The 16283-nt window shown below is 35.8% G+C and overlaps 1 protein-coding gene across 2 annotated transcripts in view; it reads right to left on the minus strand.

The window, feature by feature from the left end:
* Window positions 1-16283, minus strand: part of SKIC3 (SKI3 subunit of superkiller complex) — an 88750-nt gene that overhangs the window by 1964 nt on the left and 70503 nt on the right. For both annotated transcript variants that reach the window (XM_063612283.1, XM_055233349.2), the window contains 3 exons: window positions 12443-12595; window positions 3933-4063; window positions 2017-2140 (listed from right to left, as the gene is read on the minus strand). In XM_063612283.1, the coding sequence (XP_063468353.1) occupies window positions 2017-2140; window positions 3933-4063; window positions 12443-12595 (408 nt within the window). The remainder of the gene's footprint in view (window positions 1-2016; window positions 2141-3932; window positions 4064-12442; window positions 12596-16283) is intronic.

Genomic DNA, 16283 nt, shown 5'->3' on the forward strand with positions numbered 1-16283 from the left:
AATATCTTTGAAAAGATAGACTAGAACAAAGAGTAATCTGGCCTCCTGCTCACAGGATATTTAGAAATGCAAGAGATCCATGGTGAACTGTCTCCCAACATTCATATATGTTCTACCTTTTTGATTTGGAATATGCTGATTTATAATGCCTTTCTCCAAGTATTGTTTTCTTCACTATTTCTTTCAGCTTTTATGTTTCACCAAAAGGCAAACAGTATTTCAAAATGCTGTAGGTACTGAAAAAGCTTTTCAGTGATTTTCATTGTGTTTTTAAAATTGTTGGCTAAAGATATGAAAATTTTAACCCAATACATTTGTATATTCTATACATTATTCAAAATAATTTTGGATACATATATACTTATATATTTATATATTTAGATGCCAGAGCCATACCATGAGAAGTACACTAGAAACTGTCACATGTATTTTATAGTAAAGGCAAGGATAAAGCAAATAATTTTTTAAAGATAACATGAACATTCCATTAGGATTCTGTTACCTCTAACTCCATCCTATCTGCCTATTTGCCTCCACTGCAATGGCTGCAAAAATACAACTAACACCTAGCAGACCAAGGATGCTGCCAAATATCTAACATTGCACAGGACAGTACCCACCCTCTACCCACACCCAAGAAAAAATTGTGCATTCCACAATCTCAGTAGGTTGAGTTGAGATCTCTGAAGATGAGAAACTCTGGGTTAAAAAGACTGTAAGGGGTATATCATATCCTGGTTTCAGGAAAAGAGAAATATAGGCAGGCAAAAACAGTATAATCATTGTGATGTTAATACAAGACCAGTGACAATTCATGCATGGTCATTCTCTCCTTTGGTTTACCAGCCGGCCATTTTTACTTAGCCTTGCTTCTTGCTTAAATACAGTTAAAACCTTCAACTTCTTTAGAGTCCTTTCTTTAAAAAAGAAAAGGAATGACTAACTATAGCTTTAAACAAATGTCACTTTGGGAAAGAGTCTTGATTCATTGCTTCATTCTTATGGCTTTTTCTTTCCTTCCTTACTATAAAATAATCCAATGTTTATTAAAAACTGGACAAAATATTTTATCCATCAATTCATAAAGAAATAACAAAGGTAAATAAATAATATGAAAGAAAGTGTAGTTAAGTCGTTCCTTTCTGGCCAAAAAAGGGAAAGAAAACGTTGATTTTTAATACTGCTTTAGGTTGGGTTTAGATGGTCATATATTTGTACTGTTATAAACTTCACTAGGTAAGGGCTTTAGATCAGCAGTTTGCAACTTTTTACAACCTCAGTACATTTAATGGATGACTTTTAAACTTGTGATGTTCTCATTGGTTCAAAGATAAAGTCCTGCAATTAGACAAGCTCCTTAAAATTCTACCCTTCTCTTTCACTTAAAAAAGCTTATAGGAATGCATTAATAGAGAGATATATAAAAATATCCATGAATCTGTTATATTTTATTACTGAAAATAAAAAAGTAAAACCATTTGTCACCTATGGTTAGTATCTAATTACTTACAACAAGCTTCACAACTGATCACGACCCCAAGGTTATTGGTACTCAAAAAGTGTCAGATTTTGGAGCATTTCAGACTTTGGATTTTTAGATTAGGGATGCTCAATCTGTATAGTTTCCCCATATAAAGGCATCTTGTACACATACAGGTTAAATCAACATTAAACTTTTTTTAAACACAGGTTTTAACAGTTCTGTTATTTATGCCAAAGAGCCCCAGCTTTTGATGTTCTAATATCAAAAGGAGAATTTCATAACTAACCCATGGTAAGATACAAACTATATATTTAACCTTCAAACCATGTGCGTAAATATTTCTCATTTTCAACAGATGTAACAGTAGACATTGTAGTCTTTTATTAGCCAAAAAATTACACACTCAGTTTTTAAAAATTCAATCTTAAAAGTGAAGTAACTTTGAACAACAACTCTAAAACCCTTAGATCAAAGACAAAACATTTTAAATAAAATCAATGCCTCAAACATTTTAAATAAAATCAATGCCTTACGTCAATCAGCTCATAGTCATCTTTGGCATATAAGTGTCTCAGTAGGTACCAACGTGCAGTTGATGCAATAGATTTGGGATACCCAGGCTGATATACTACTCTTTCCAAAAGACGCCGTGTCTCTCTGGAAAAAAAAAATGTACATTTAGTCCAAAGCATGCAAATTACCATAAGATATTTCCTATACTAATCTCACACACACATTATCTTTCTCATATTTTTGCAGATGTGGTGTCTGATTATGATTTTTTAATTCAGATAACAATAAAGGTAATAATGGTTAATATCTATTGAGTGTTTATCATGCACTAGGTATCATGCTAAATGTTTATACATATGGCTGTATTTAACGTTCACAACCTTATTACATAGGTAGTTATTATTCCCATATGGCAGAGAAGTAAATTATTCCAAATTATTCTCATTCCAAAGAGAACAGGGAGACACAGTCCCTATTTTATAATCTACTTTGAGTCCTCTACCTCCAATCTTTTTGAAAAGTAGGCAGAAACTAAATAAGTCACTAAATAATGCAAGGGTGATAAAGAGTGGAACAAGAAATATTCAACGTCTACATTACAGGCTATGTATATCATATCAGGCTTTTAGCATATGTTTTCAAGGATGTGTATGATAATGTAAACCCATGTAATAAAAGGCTGATTTACAGGTGTGTTATAATTTTTTCTTTCCTAATTTACTAACATCTACGACTCCAAAACTTCTGTACTGCTAAAAACAACATAAACCATTAGTATATTCAGAACTGCTAAACAGAAAGATCTTCTAAGTAGCAATTAGTTTGAAGCAGGAACTAAATAACTTGTCTTGAAGCTGCTTTTGCAGAGGGATCGCGTAGTAAGCACGTTGCTATTTTTCTTAGACTGCATCTTTATTTGGGCTAGGATTTGAAGGCGATAAAAATTATGGGAGGTGTTAACAAAGATTATTGGGGTAGGGGGTGAAGGGGAGATAGTACTCTCTAAGTTACCAACATTGAGCATGAGCAGTAGTAGTTCATTAGGAAGTTTAAATTACAGCCTAAAACATTTCTTAGTGAAATTAGTCACACATAAAAATGGCCCCAAATAAATAAATGTTAATAAATAGTGCTGGAGTTGCTAATCAGCCATATGGCCTTAATCTTCCACCATCCCTATTTTGTGATGTGTCTTTCGCTACATATTTATATGTACTAACCTCCATTTCTACCATACCTATTCTGTTCCAGTCATGTTTGCTCCTCAATCACTGCTTTACTTACAGATGCTTTGCATTATATGTAGTATATATTAGAACTAGATATTTTCAAAATATTAAAGTATTCTTGCCTGTATTTTTTACCCATGTGATCTTTAAGTAATTTTCTTCAAATTTAAGTACACTTCTTCCAACATAAACCTTGCTATAGAATTTTTGTATTTTAATCAGAGCAGCTTTTGGATTTTCTAGATAGGAAACCACATCATTTATAAGCAACATGTCTCTGCCTTTTCAATATTTATTACTTTTTTCATAGCTTATTACAATAGCAAGAACTGATAACGTAGCCTTGAATTGGTGTCTTTTGGTTTTGTTTGTTTCTAGAACCCACATCACACTGTTGGTGCCTCCTAACACAGTGAAGAACAAAAACTCCAAGACCTTCTTCACTGGAAATGCTATCATGCCAAACCCCTCATGCCCTATAAATATGTATCAAATTGCCTTTTTAAACAAATATAAGGCTTTGTTTCTCCCTTACTGGATTTCTGGAACTAGTTCTTCCAAAGTAGATACAGATATATAAATACCCCCTGAAGTTTGTTAAATTGGTCTGTTACAAACTTTAAAGTTTATAATCTTTCCTTGATTGTTTCCTAGAAAGATTTAAAGTGAAGAAGCATTTATAAGAAAACGATGAAGATTCTTCATACCTTGCCCCCATTTTGCGTTTGAATTGTAACAAAGCTTGTAAAAGAACAGCCAGTGGACAAAAGCAAAGCTTCAAGGCCTCAGTTGTAGCCTCTTGAACCAAAGATGGCCAGTGATCATTGGAAATGTTAGCCTATAGAAATGTAAGACAAACATTAACTCAAAGATTTGGCATATTTATTTGAAAAGTATGCAATTCAATTATTATTATTATTATTTTTTTTTTTTTTTCTGAGACGGAGTCTCGCTCTGTCACCCAGCCTGGAGTGCAGTGGCGCAATCTCGGCTCACTGCAAGCTCCGCCTCCCGGGTTCACACTATTCTCCTGCCTTGGTCTCCCAAGTAGCTGGGACTACAGGCGCCCACCACCACGCCCGGCTAATTTTTTTGTATTTTTAGTAGAGACGGGGTTTCACCATGTTAGCCAGGATGGTCTCAATCTCCTGACATTGTGATCCGCCCGCCTCGGCCTCCCAAAGTGCTGGGATTACAGGCGTGAGCCACCGCGCCCGGCCAATAATTCAATTCTTATTGAGTACCTATTTGTGCAAGTCACCATACAAATAATACAAGGAGTATAATTACTACAAAAAGATTTAAGATCTGATCCCTGCTCTAAAGGAGCTACAGAATGGGGTAGACTGGGATAAAGGTGGTTTTCAAAGAGGAGATATTTAAAAAACACTAAAATATTTGTTTAAAGAAAATGCACTATTATACCACATAGGTGAATAAAATCTATCAGTCTTGTGCCTACCAAATATACAAAACTCAATTTAACATAATTGATTCTTTAACTGGTAGTGATAAATACAGAGTTCTACATTTCAAAAATTATCTAAAGAGAGAGGAAAGGCTGAAATAAAGTATTTTAATAAACTCCCAATATAAAAAAGTACAAAACAGATCAGAGATAAAGGTATTAAATCAAAGTAATCAGTACTAAAAACTTTTTAAAAATTTTACTTCATGGCTAAGATATTAATGTATCTATATATTACTTGGGTTACAAGCTTTATTCTCATATTAGGTACTGACTCAGAAATAACAAAGGTAAGTATTTATGAAGAAACAGTAACAAACTGAAGTGATGAACACTTTCCTGAATTATGTAAAGAGAAAAAAATGCATAAAAAAGTTTCATTTAAAAAAATCTCAAATTTTGACAAAGATTTCATAACCACAAGTATCTAAAATATGTATTTTAATAAAGTCAATACAGTGAGTCAATATATATAGTCTATTTCAAACACCAAATTATGTAACAAAAATTAGAGCAATTATCTCTGAGTGCAGTATAGGCAATAGCAATTTGTATAATCAAGTAAGAGGAGGCTATAATGAATGTGAAAATAGACAACAGTGGTTATGATGCATCTTCTATAAATAGTGGCTACTTTGGGTACATCTGACAAAGAAAGTAAGGCAAAGCACATTCTAATACAATTATTCTTAACACCTTATTAAAAACCAGTAACATAAAACTCTCACCAGATGCTTTTAATAATATACTCTCTAAATTCTATGAAATCATATAAAACACTCTGTAAAGTTAGCCCAAAGATGACTTTATAAGGAAAAAGTTACTATATATACCTGGCATATTAAACAAAGTGATCAGAATGCACTTTTATTTTCTTTTCCCACTACCTCTTCAACATTTATTTGAGAGATACTTTTTCTGTGTCCCTGGATGTAAATTACATTAGGCCCCATGAGTCTTATTCCATTTTTCTTATATTCATCCACAAATACAGTCTCAATTAGAATGTCCTCTTTTTTTTTCAACACTTCAGTCTTTGTTGAAAAGTAATATTTGCACATACTTCCCTGCCCCGCCCCAATTCCCCTCAGCTCCCAGGCTAGAGTATGGTTACAGGCAGTAGCGGGTGGCTGGTTCCTTTTCCCTAGTACTCCCAATTCCTGTGGCTAATTGTAGCTTCAGGACCCTACTGAAATACTAGAAATTTGCATTTAACTGGTGCCATTGTAAGGTGGTGCCAAGCTCTCCAGGGTTGATAGATATTTAAAGCTCTTTTTCTCAACCTTGCTTTAGCAGAGACTCCCAACTTCACTGGAAGTCTCTCATCTGCAGGCCCAGCAACACAAGCTGTGGGACCCAGTGCAAAATAAAGTGCAGGGCCCTTTGTTTAAAAATTACCAAGAGTTTCAAGATAGCAACTACAGAACATTAAATCAAGTATGACATCCTGTGTAACTGCAGAGGCTGCATGCCCATGAAGCCAGCCCTGCTCATCTGCAGTTCCACTAATCTAGCAAATGTATTCTATTCTTCTCACTCTCTCCACATCCTCTAGCAATGTGGAAACTTCAGATTCCTTTCTGCTGACATCCCATCATCCCTCTAGGTGGCCTTACTGAACAGGATCTAGGATAACTCCAACACCAACCCAACCTCACCACTGGCATTGCTCATTTCTGGATCTAACAAACTCTGAGAGTATTGCTAATTCTGTCTGCAGCAACTCTCCTTCATTCCTTCCTCCCTATAGCACAAGGAGATACTCCTGCCTACCCTTGGGATTAATCTACTGTTGACCATTCTCTCCCAGAAACATGGGATCACTTTCTAAAACGCCAGCCACTCTCCTCTTCTCTAACACCTTAGACTGGGTGCCACAGTCTCTGAAACATGTTAGATACCTGTTTATATGCTTCTAGACACGTGCTTCCAGGACCCCAGAGGACACAGATTGAAGCCTCCCTCTCTCTGGTAGGACCCCCTTCCTCAACTTTGTGTGTATCTGTCTGTAGAAACATGCCAGGGGGAAAATGGGTGAGGCAACAGCCCTCTCCAAAGAAATGTCTTCACAAATCCTTCTCTAACTCTACTCTTCTGATGCCTTTTTTTTTTTTTTTTTTTAAGTTTAACTTTAGATACAGAGGATACATGTGCAGGTTTGTTCCATGGGTATATTGCACCCAGTTAGGGAGCATAATACCCAACAGGTAGTTTATCAACCCCTGTCCCACTCCTTCACCCCCAGTGGTCCACAGTGTCTGTTGTTCCCATGTTTATGTTCACGTGTGCTCAATGTTCAGCTCCCACTTACAAGTGAGAACATGCAGTATTTGATTTTCTGTCCCTGTGTTAATTCACTTAGAATTAGGGCCTTCAGTTCCATCCATGTTGCTGCAAGGGACATGATTTTGTTCCTTTTTTTATGGCTGTATAGTATTTCCATGGTGTGTATGTACCACATTTTTTTTATCTAATCCACTATATGGCACCAAGGTTGATTCCATGTCTGCATTGTGAATAGTGCAGTGATAAACACACGAAGGCATGTGTCTTTATGGTATGATGATCTATTTTCCTTTGAGTATATACTCAGTAATATGATTGCTGGGTCAAATGGTAGCTTTGAGAAATCTACAAACTGCTTTCCACAGTGGCTGAACTAATTTACATCCCCACCAACAGTATATAAGCATTTAATCATTCCCTTTTCTCTACAGCTTCACCAGCACCTGTTATTTTTGTTGTTATTGTTTGTTTATTTGCTTGTGTGTTTGAGACAGGGTCTGACGCTGTGGCCCAGGAGAGAGTGAGAGGACAAGATCTCAGCTCACTGCAGTCTCAACCTCCCAAGCTCAGGTGATTCTCCCACTTCAGCCTCCCAAGTAGCTGGGACTACAGGAGCATGCCACTATGCCTGGCTAATTTTTTTTGTAGAGATAGAGTTTTGCCAAGTTGTCCAGGCTGGTCTTGAACTCCTGGGCTCAAATGATCCACCCATTTTGGCCTCCCAAAGTGCTGGGATTACAGGCATAAGCCACCACATCCAGCCTCTTATTTTCTGACTTTTCAACAACAGCCATTCTGACTGGTGTGAGATGGTGTTTCAGTATGGTTTTTATTTGCATTTCTCTGATGATTAATAAGGATAGCATTTTTTCATATGTTTGTTGGCCACTTATATGTCTTCTTTTGAGAAGTGTTTGTTAATGTCCTTTAACTGTCTGTTAATGGGGTTATGTTTTTTGCTTGCTGATTTAAGTTCCTTATCGATTCTGGATATTAGACTTTTGTCAGATGCATAGTTTGTATTTTTTTCCCATACTGTAGGTTGTCTGTTTACTCTGTACATAGTTTCTTTCGCTGTGCAGAAGCTCTTTTAATTAGGTTCCACTTGTCAATTTTTGTTTTTCTTGCAATTGCTTTCGGAGGCTTAGTCAAAAAGTTCTTTGCCAAGGCCTATGTCAGAAAAGGTATTATTTCCTAGGTTTTCTTTTAGAATTTTAATAGTTTGAAGTCTTGCATTTAAATCTTTAATCCATCTTGAGTTAGTTTGTATATATGCTGAAAGATAAGGGTCTAATTTCATTCTTCTGCAAACGACTAGCCAGTTGACCCAATGCAATTTATTGAATAGGGGAGTCCTTTCTCCAATGCTTGTTTTTGTCAGCCTTGTCAAAGATCAGATGGTTGTAGGTGTACAGCTTTATTTCTGAGTTTTCTATTCTATTCCATTGGTCGATGTGTCTGTTTTTGTACTAGCACCAATGAATTCCCTCAGTATTTGCTTGCCCTTCACTTATTTAGTTTAGTTTGGTGGGATATGAAATTCTTAGTCAGAATTTCTTTTCATTAAGGATGCTTCAAAACAATAAAGAAAAGAAAACAGAAAAAAAGGATGCTGAAAATAGGCGCCAAACTCTTCTGCTTCTAGCTCATAACATTTCTGTGGAGAGGTCTGCTGCTAGCCTGATGGGATTCCTCTGTATGTAATTTGACCCTTCTCTCTAGCTGCCTTTAAGACTTCTTTTGCATTGACCTTGGTAAATCTCATGCTATGTGCCCTAGGAATGATCATCTCGTACAGTACATAGCTGGGGTTTTCTGTATTTCTTGGATTTCTATGTCAACCTCTTTAGCAAATTTAAGAAAATTTTTGTGGACTAATACACATTTTCCAAGTTGCTCATCCTCTCTCAAGAATGCCAGTGAGTTGTAGATTTGGTCTCTTTACATAATCCCATATTTCTCAGAGGTTTTGTTCATTTTAAAACATTCGTTTTTCATTATTTTTGTCTGACTGAATTGATTAAAAGAACCAGTTTTTGTGCTCTGAGATTCTTTCCTCAGCTTGATTTATTCTTCTTTTAACACTTACAAGTGTATTACGAAATTCTTGTAGTGAATTTTTCAGCTCTGGAAGTTCGGTTTGGCTCTTTCTTAAGATGACTATTTCACATTTCAGCTCTTGGATTATTTTACTAGATTCCTTGGATTGAGTTTCAACTTTCCCCCAAATCTTGATAAGCTTCCTTGCCATCCAGATTCTGAATTCTATGTCTGCCATTTCAGTCACTTAAGGTTGGTTAAGAACCATTGCTGGCAAACCAGTAGGCTACATTTGGAGGTACAGTGACACTCTGGCTGCTTGAATTGCCAGAGTTCTTGTGCTGATTCTTTCTCATCTGGGAGGGTTGGTGATATGGCTTGGATCTGTGTCCCAGCCCAAATCTCACGTTGAACTGTAATCCCCAATGTTGGAAGTGGGGCCTGGTGGGAGGTGATTGGATCATGGAGGCAGAGTTCTCATGAATGGTTTAGCACCATTCCCCCTTGGTACTATACACTGAGTCAGTTCTCAAGAGATCTGGTTTTCAAAAGTGTGTGGTACTTCCCCCCTCTCTCTCTTGCTCCTGCTCTGACCATGTAAGACGTGCCTGCTTCCCCTTTGCCTTCCACCATGATTCTAAGTTTCCTGAGGTCTCCCGAGAAGCAGAAGCCGCTATGCTTACTATACAGCCTGTGGAACCATGAGCCAATTAAAACTCTTCTCTTTATAAATGACCCAATCTCAGGTATTTCTTTATAGCAATGCAACAGACTAATACAGTTGGTGTTCCTTTAACGGTGGTATAAATTGAGTATAGTCAGTTGGCTTATTTCTGGATGCTTCCAAAGAGCCAGGGCTCTGTACAGGATCTTTATGTGAAGGTGAATTTCTGCACTTGGTTTCACAGGTGTATATATTAGCAAGATAATTTTCGGTGTTGTAGTTTGGGCTGCAATCCAGTAGATACTGCATAAGAGTAACGATGGGTACCTAGGCTAACACTTAGCCACATGGCTCTTTTGTACTTCTTCACATTCACAGGCATGCTCTTCAGTGGTGATGGTGGGGACAGGATAGAAATGAGCCCCTCACCAGCTCTGCTCCAGGGCCTTAAGGGGACGCCCCCTCTGATCATTCACTCCATGCCCACATTACTTTTTTTAGGTGATTTGGGATGCGGGGTCCCCTTGTGCAGGGGCTATGACAGGGAGATACACCAAAACTTTTCTGGACTGGCCCTGCAAAGGGAGGCATGCCCCACTCTTGTCCTTGCCTAGGAACCCATGCGTCTCACCCCTCTTAGCTTTTGAGGGTAGGGGCTCCTCCCCAACTCAAGTGCCAGCCACAGACCTCAGCTCTGTACTCCTGAGTTGCATGCCGCAGCCCTGGGGGCACTGGAATGTCCCATGGCTCAAGGCTGAGTTCAGGTTATATTGGAGGAGCCCATATGCTACAGCAATCTATCTTGATCTGGTATCTCACTTTGGAATCTGATATCTAGTATCTTAGCCAACCTGTCAGTTTTACATCCAGATCACATATTATTACACATAATAAAACTTTCAAATAAAGACTTTTATAAATGTCTTATTTTAATATATCCATCATCCCCATACTGCCAGCTGTTTACCATAGAAATAAGGCATACCTTTTATTCCTTTGTAATTACTGGATGGCAAATGTTTTTTCAAGAACAAATTGGACTGATAGCACTTTAAGGTTTACAAAGGCACGTGTAAACATTCCTTCATTATTCTAACAATGCCACAAGAAGGTAAAATAGGTATTCTGATCTCCACTACTAAGGGCTTTAAACAGTTTAACTGGCTGAAGGTTTCACAGGTAGTAAATGGCAGAACCAGAACATGGGCTCTTAAGAGAAAATACTTCTGTGGTGTAGTACTGGTAAAGGTGGGGCGGGGGAGTCGGGGGGACAGGTATACATGGGTATTACTGAACTGCAAGCTAATTTCTTCATCTGTCAAATAGGGGTATTGTGATTATTAAATAAGTTAATAAGAGTAAAGCACTTACAACAGTACCTAGCGCAGACTAAGTGCTATAGTTTGCTATTATTAAAACTATTATTAATTTGTTCTATTCCAGGTCAGATTTAATTTCCCAGCATTAATAAAAATAAATAAATAATATTGAAAAGCAACAAGTAATAAGTTATGCTAAAAGAGTGTCTACTTCTCCAGTTCACAAATTGAAGGGCATGTTATAGGTACTATGTGCGGCTTCTATGGCTAACCAGTTACCAAGGTCATAAAGACCTTTGTTATATATAAATATGGGGCAAACAAAACAAAATAGCGAACTACAATTAGTTGGCCACATTATTATTATTTGTCCATTCACTCAAAACCATTTATAGAGAACCCCCTATGGACAAGGCAGACTGACAGTGCAAGAAAGCAAAAATGAACAGAAATAGCCCCTGACATAAGAATCTCTTAAATGTGCTCTACAGTAATGGCACCAAAGCCAAAAAAAAGTCCTAATTCTACATTTCATTGTCAAATGCCTAGTTAAAGTGAATAACTAACATTCTCATGGGTTACTATGGTAAAAACAAGACTTACTTTAGGGCTGTCTAGGATAATTTCTTCTAACCATGTAAAACCAAAAGAATAACAGTTTAACTTTTAATTAAAAAATAATAAGGATACAACAAAAAAATCCAAACACTATCAAAAGATATAAAATGAAAAATTCTCCTCTACCATCCTTTAAAACCCCCAGTCCCCTACTCCAAATAACTGCCATTATATTTCTTATACATCTTTCCATATAATTATATCTTTGTGCTTTTAAGCATATGCACAAACATACATGGTATATTTAGAGATAAACATTCTTAAAAATTCATACCACATATATGAACACTCCATTAGAATTATATCATACATCCTGTTCTGCAGTTTGCCCTCACTCCCACTTAAACATGTATCTTGACAAATTTTCCCTACCAGTATGTAAAACTTTCAGATTGATATACGTAAATTGGTATCAGAAAATAGCTTGTTAGGTCATAAGTTACTAGAAATCCCTCTTAAAGAATGTTGAATTGAAATGAGAATGACCGAAATGTTCACTATTAACATTTTTGTCACAGTTGTAGCTCAATTTAATCCTAATACAATTTGTTTCACCAAGAAACAAAAATGTATATCCTAATATAATTCAACTTTTAAAACTGTAATCTTTTTTCCCAAACATCGATAATATTCTGCAGTAGTCTATAGATTTATGTTGCTCTATGTCCATCACAAACCCAAAATACAAAATGTATCAAGACGCCACACTAGAAGACAATGAAACAACAGGAATTCAAACGAATATTACTATGTAAAAAGCCTTCATGTCAAAGAAAGATAAAAAATCAATTTTTCATGATCATAATTATAACATGATCTTACCATACAGACTTTTAATGCAAGTAGTGCTAGTCTCAACAGACTTGAGAGCTTCCCACTCCAACTGCCCTGTTGGGATGCCACTTGTAGACTCTTTCTGTAACACATCTCTGCAGCTCTCATCATTCCTTGGGACTGATACACATGTGCCAGCCACTAAGAAACAAAAAAGGAGAAGGAGGCAAAGGATTTTAGTTTACTAGGCAGTCTGTTAACCCTACTTCCAACAAATTCAATAGACTTTGTCACAGTAAAAATGTTTTTAGTTATTGGTAAGTTCTGTGCCCAAAAAACAATTACAGGTCAAAAAAGGGCTGTCACATTGCCAATTCTTTTAACAACAGCTGACTATTAGCAAATTGACTCCAGCAATATATAAAAACAATATATAATGATCAACTAGGGCTTATTCTAAGAATGCAAAGTTGGCTTAATATCTGAAAATCAATGTAATCTACCACATTAACAGAATAAAGAAAAAGATTAACAGATGCCATAAAAAAAGTTTTAATAAAATTCAAGACCCATTATTTTTTAAGAAAAAACTCTCTTAGCATATTCAAAGTAGAATCTTCTCAATCTGATAAGGATATTTATAAAAACCTATAGCAAACACCATACTTAGTAATGAAATAGTCAATGCTTTCTACCTGAGGTAAGAAGAAGGCAAAAATGTTTACTTATCACCACTTTTAACATTGTATTAAAGGTTCTAGACAGTATAATAAAGCAAAACAAACAAAAAGCCTTAATATGTAAATATTGGGAAGAAAAAGGTAAAAGGGGCATAACTCTCTATATACAAAATCCAAAACCTTTCAAAGAATAAGTGAATTTAGCAAGGTGCTGGAAAGTCAACATATAAAAATCGACTGCATTTTTAAATGTTTGGAGATAATTTAAACACACACACACAATGGAACAACAAGAAAAAATACCAAATACCTAGAAATAAATTTAACACAAAAGTATAAAAGACCTCTAGGTTGAAAATTGTAAAACAATGCTGTGAGAAATTTCAAACTAAATTAAATAGAGGAATATACCACATTTGTGGACAGAAAATATTCAGTAGAGTATTACTTTGTCAACTGTCCCCAAATTAAACTGTAGATTCTAAACAATCTCAATTAAGATCCCAGCAGAGCTTTTTTGGGTAAGAATTAACAATTTACAGTAGACCCTCTCCTTAACTGTGGTTTCAGTTACCTGTGGTACAACACAATAAAATATTCTGAGAGAAAGAGGGAGACCACATTCATATAACTTTTATTATAATATAGTGTTATAACTGTTTTATTATTAGTTATTGTTGCTAATCTCTTATTGTACCTAATTTATAAATTAAACTTTATCATAGGTATGTATGTATGTATAGGAAAAAACATTGTGTGTGTGTGTGTGTGTGTGTGTGTGTGTGTTCGTGTGTATAGTTCACTACTATTTGCAGTTTCAGGCATCTACTAGGGGTGTTGGGGCATCTACTAGGGGTGTTGGCACATCTCCCCTGCAGATAAGGTAGGACAATTGCATTTGGAAATGCAAAAGACCTCAGACAAACTTGAAGGAGAACAAAAAGTTGGAGGTTTTAATGTTACCACATATTAAGACTAATTATAAAGCTATACTCAAGAATAAAAAAAAGATTAAACAAATAGACCAATGGAAAATAATAAGGAGGCCTGAAGACCCATACATACACAGCTGATTTATGACAAAGGCATCACTGTAATTCAATGGGGACTGAATAGTCTTTTCAAAGATTGGTACTATATTAATTATGGGTAAAATTAAACCTTAACTCCTGCAATATTCACAAAGATTAATCCAGGATAAATTATAGACCTAAACATGAAAAGTAAAACAATAAAATTTCTAAAACAAAACATTAAAAAAAACTTCATGTACCTAGAGTAAGCAAAAAGTTCTTAAATAGAATATCCCAATAAAGCATTAACCATAATCAGACTTCATTAGAATTAAGAACTATTCATCAAAAAATAACATTAATAAAGGCAGCCACAGGTGTAAGAAAATATTTTCAATATAAATTTCCAAAAACGTGTTCAGATTCAGGAAATATAATAAATTCCAATAATTCAGTAAGTAAAAAATGGGAAGTCCATTAAAAATTACGCAAAGCACTTCACACAGAGGATATCCAAAGGCTCAATAAGCATACGAAAAGTTGTCTGATGTCATTAGATATCAGGCAAAGGCAAGTTAAAATCACTACAATATATTATTACCTACATATTCACCAAAATGGGAGAAAAACACAACAATCTAGCAATATCAGCACCTGGAATGCTCATGCACTGCTGGTGCAAGTGTAAACTGGTATAACCATTTTAGATAACTCTTTGGCAGGATCTACTAAAGTAACCATACATATACCCTATGTCCCACCAAAAAGCATGACCAAGAATGGTCACAGCAGCATTATTCATGCTAGACAAAACCTGGAAACACCCAAATGCCCATCAACAGTAAAATGAATAAATATTATAGTATGTTCATAAAATGAAATGAAAAAAATTATGGCTACATGAAAGCACCAAATGAATCTCAAAGACATCCTGTTGAATGAAAGTAACCAGATACAAAAGCGTACTACTCCATTGATACGAAGTTCAAAAACAGGAAAAACTAAATAGAAGTCAGAATAGAGATTTTCCTTGTTTTGGTGTGGGGGGAGTCAAGCAAGGAGATCAACTGACAGAGTCCTGGGGGAAGCAGTTGGGTTGCCAGAACTGTTCTGCATCTTGATATGGGAGGTGTTAAACAGGTATGTCACATATAGAGTAGTACTTTTAAGATTTTTACACTTTATTCCTTGTGAATTATAATATAAAAGAAAACACACACATACATACACACATGCAGTCTCTTAAGACTTTACTTACTGATATGGTTTGGCTGTGTCCCCACCCAAATCTCATCTTGAATTCCCATGTGTTATGGGAGGGATCTGGTAGAAGGTAATTGAATCATGAGGGGAGGTCTTTCCTGTGCTGTTCTCATGATAGCGAATAAGTATCAGGAGATCTGACAGTTTTAAAAAGGGGAGTTTCCCCACAAAAGCTCTCTCTCTTGTCTGTCGCCATGTGAGACATGTGTTCCTCCTTCCATCACGATTGTAAGGCCTCCCCAGCCACAGAGAACTGTAAGTCCATTAAACCTCTTTCTTCTGTAAATTGCCCAGTCTCGGGTGTCTTTATCAGCAGTGTGAAAACAGACTAATACACTTATGATATAATTTATCCTTCAATTTTTCCCTTTTAGTTTGACAATGTATTTCTCCCTTTAATAATGAATATGAAATCAACAACATCTAGTTGTTGATTAAGTATCTAAGGTCAACTAGATGTTCTGAGGTCATCTAGATGTTGATCTTAAATCCTAAATCTCATATGGAAAACTTACTCTAAGAAAGGGGAAAAAAGAATTACAGTAAAAGGGAGGCTTAGTTTTCATAATCCAGTAATTTTATGCCAGATAATTTTTTCAAATTATCTAAAGCAGGGATATAAAAAAGCTGATATAATAAAAGATCGGAATAAAAAACAAATTATAGTAAGATAATAAGCTTCTATAAATCTATATCAAAAAGCCCTTTTGATACTTTCTCTGGGGCACAGACGAAATATAACAAATTGTATAAAATAATTATGTGCTTCCTTGTATTTTAATATCAATAAGAACAAAGCACACAGTGATCATTGTGCATTTGTCACTGTGGATAACCAGAGCCGCCTGAAAGAGCAGATGATCTGTTGATTCAAGCACCAATCCTGAAAATAATTATTTCTAAAAGCACTAAATACAGGTTATCTGTAAAGCA

This window comes from Symphalangus syndactylus, chromosome 11 (genome assembly GCF_028878055.3).
Source record: "Symphalangus syndactylus isolate Jambi chromosome 11, NHGRI_mSymSyn1-v2.1_pri, whole genome shotgun sequence".
In the NCBI taxonomy this organism is placed as follows: Eukaryota; Metazoa; Chordata; class Mammalia; order Primates; family Hylobatidae; genus Symphalangus; species Symphalangus syndactylus.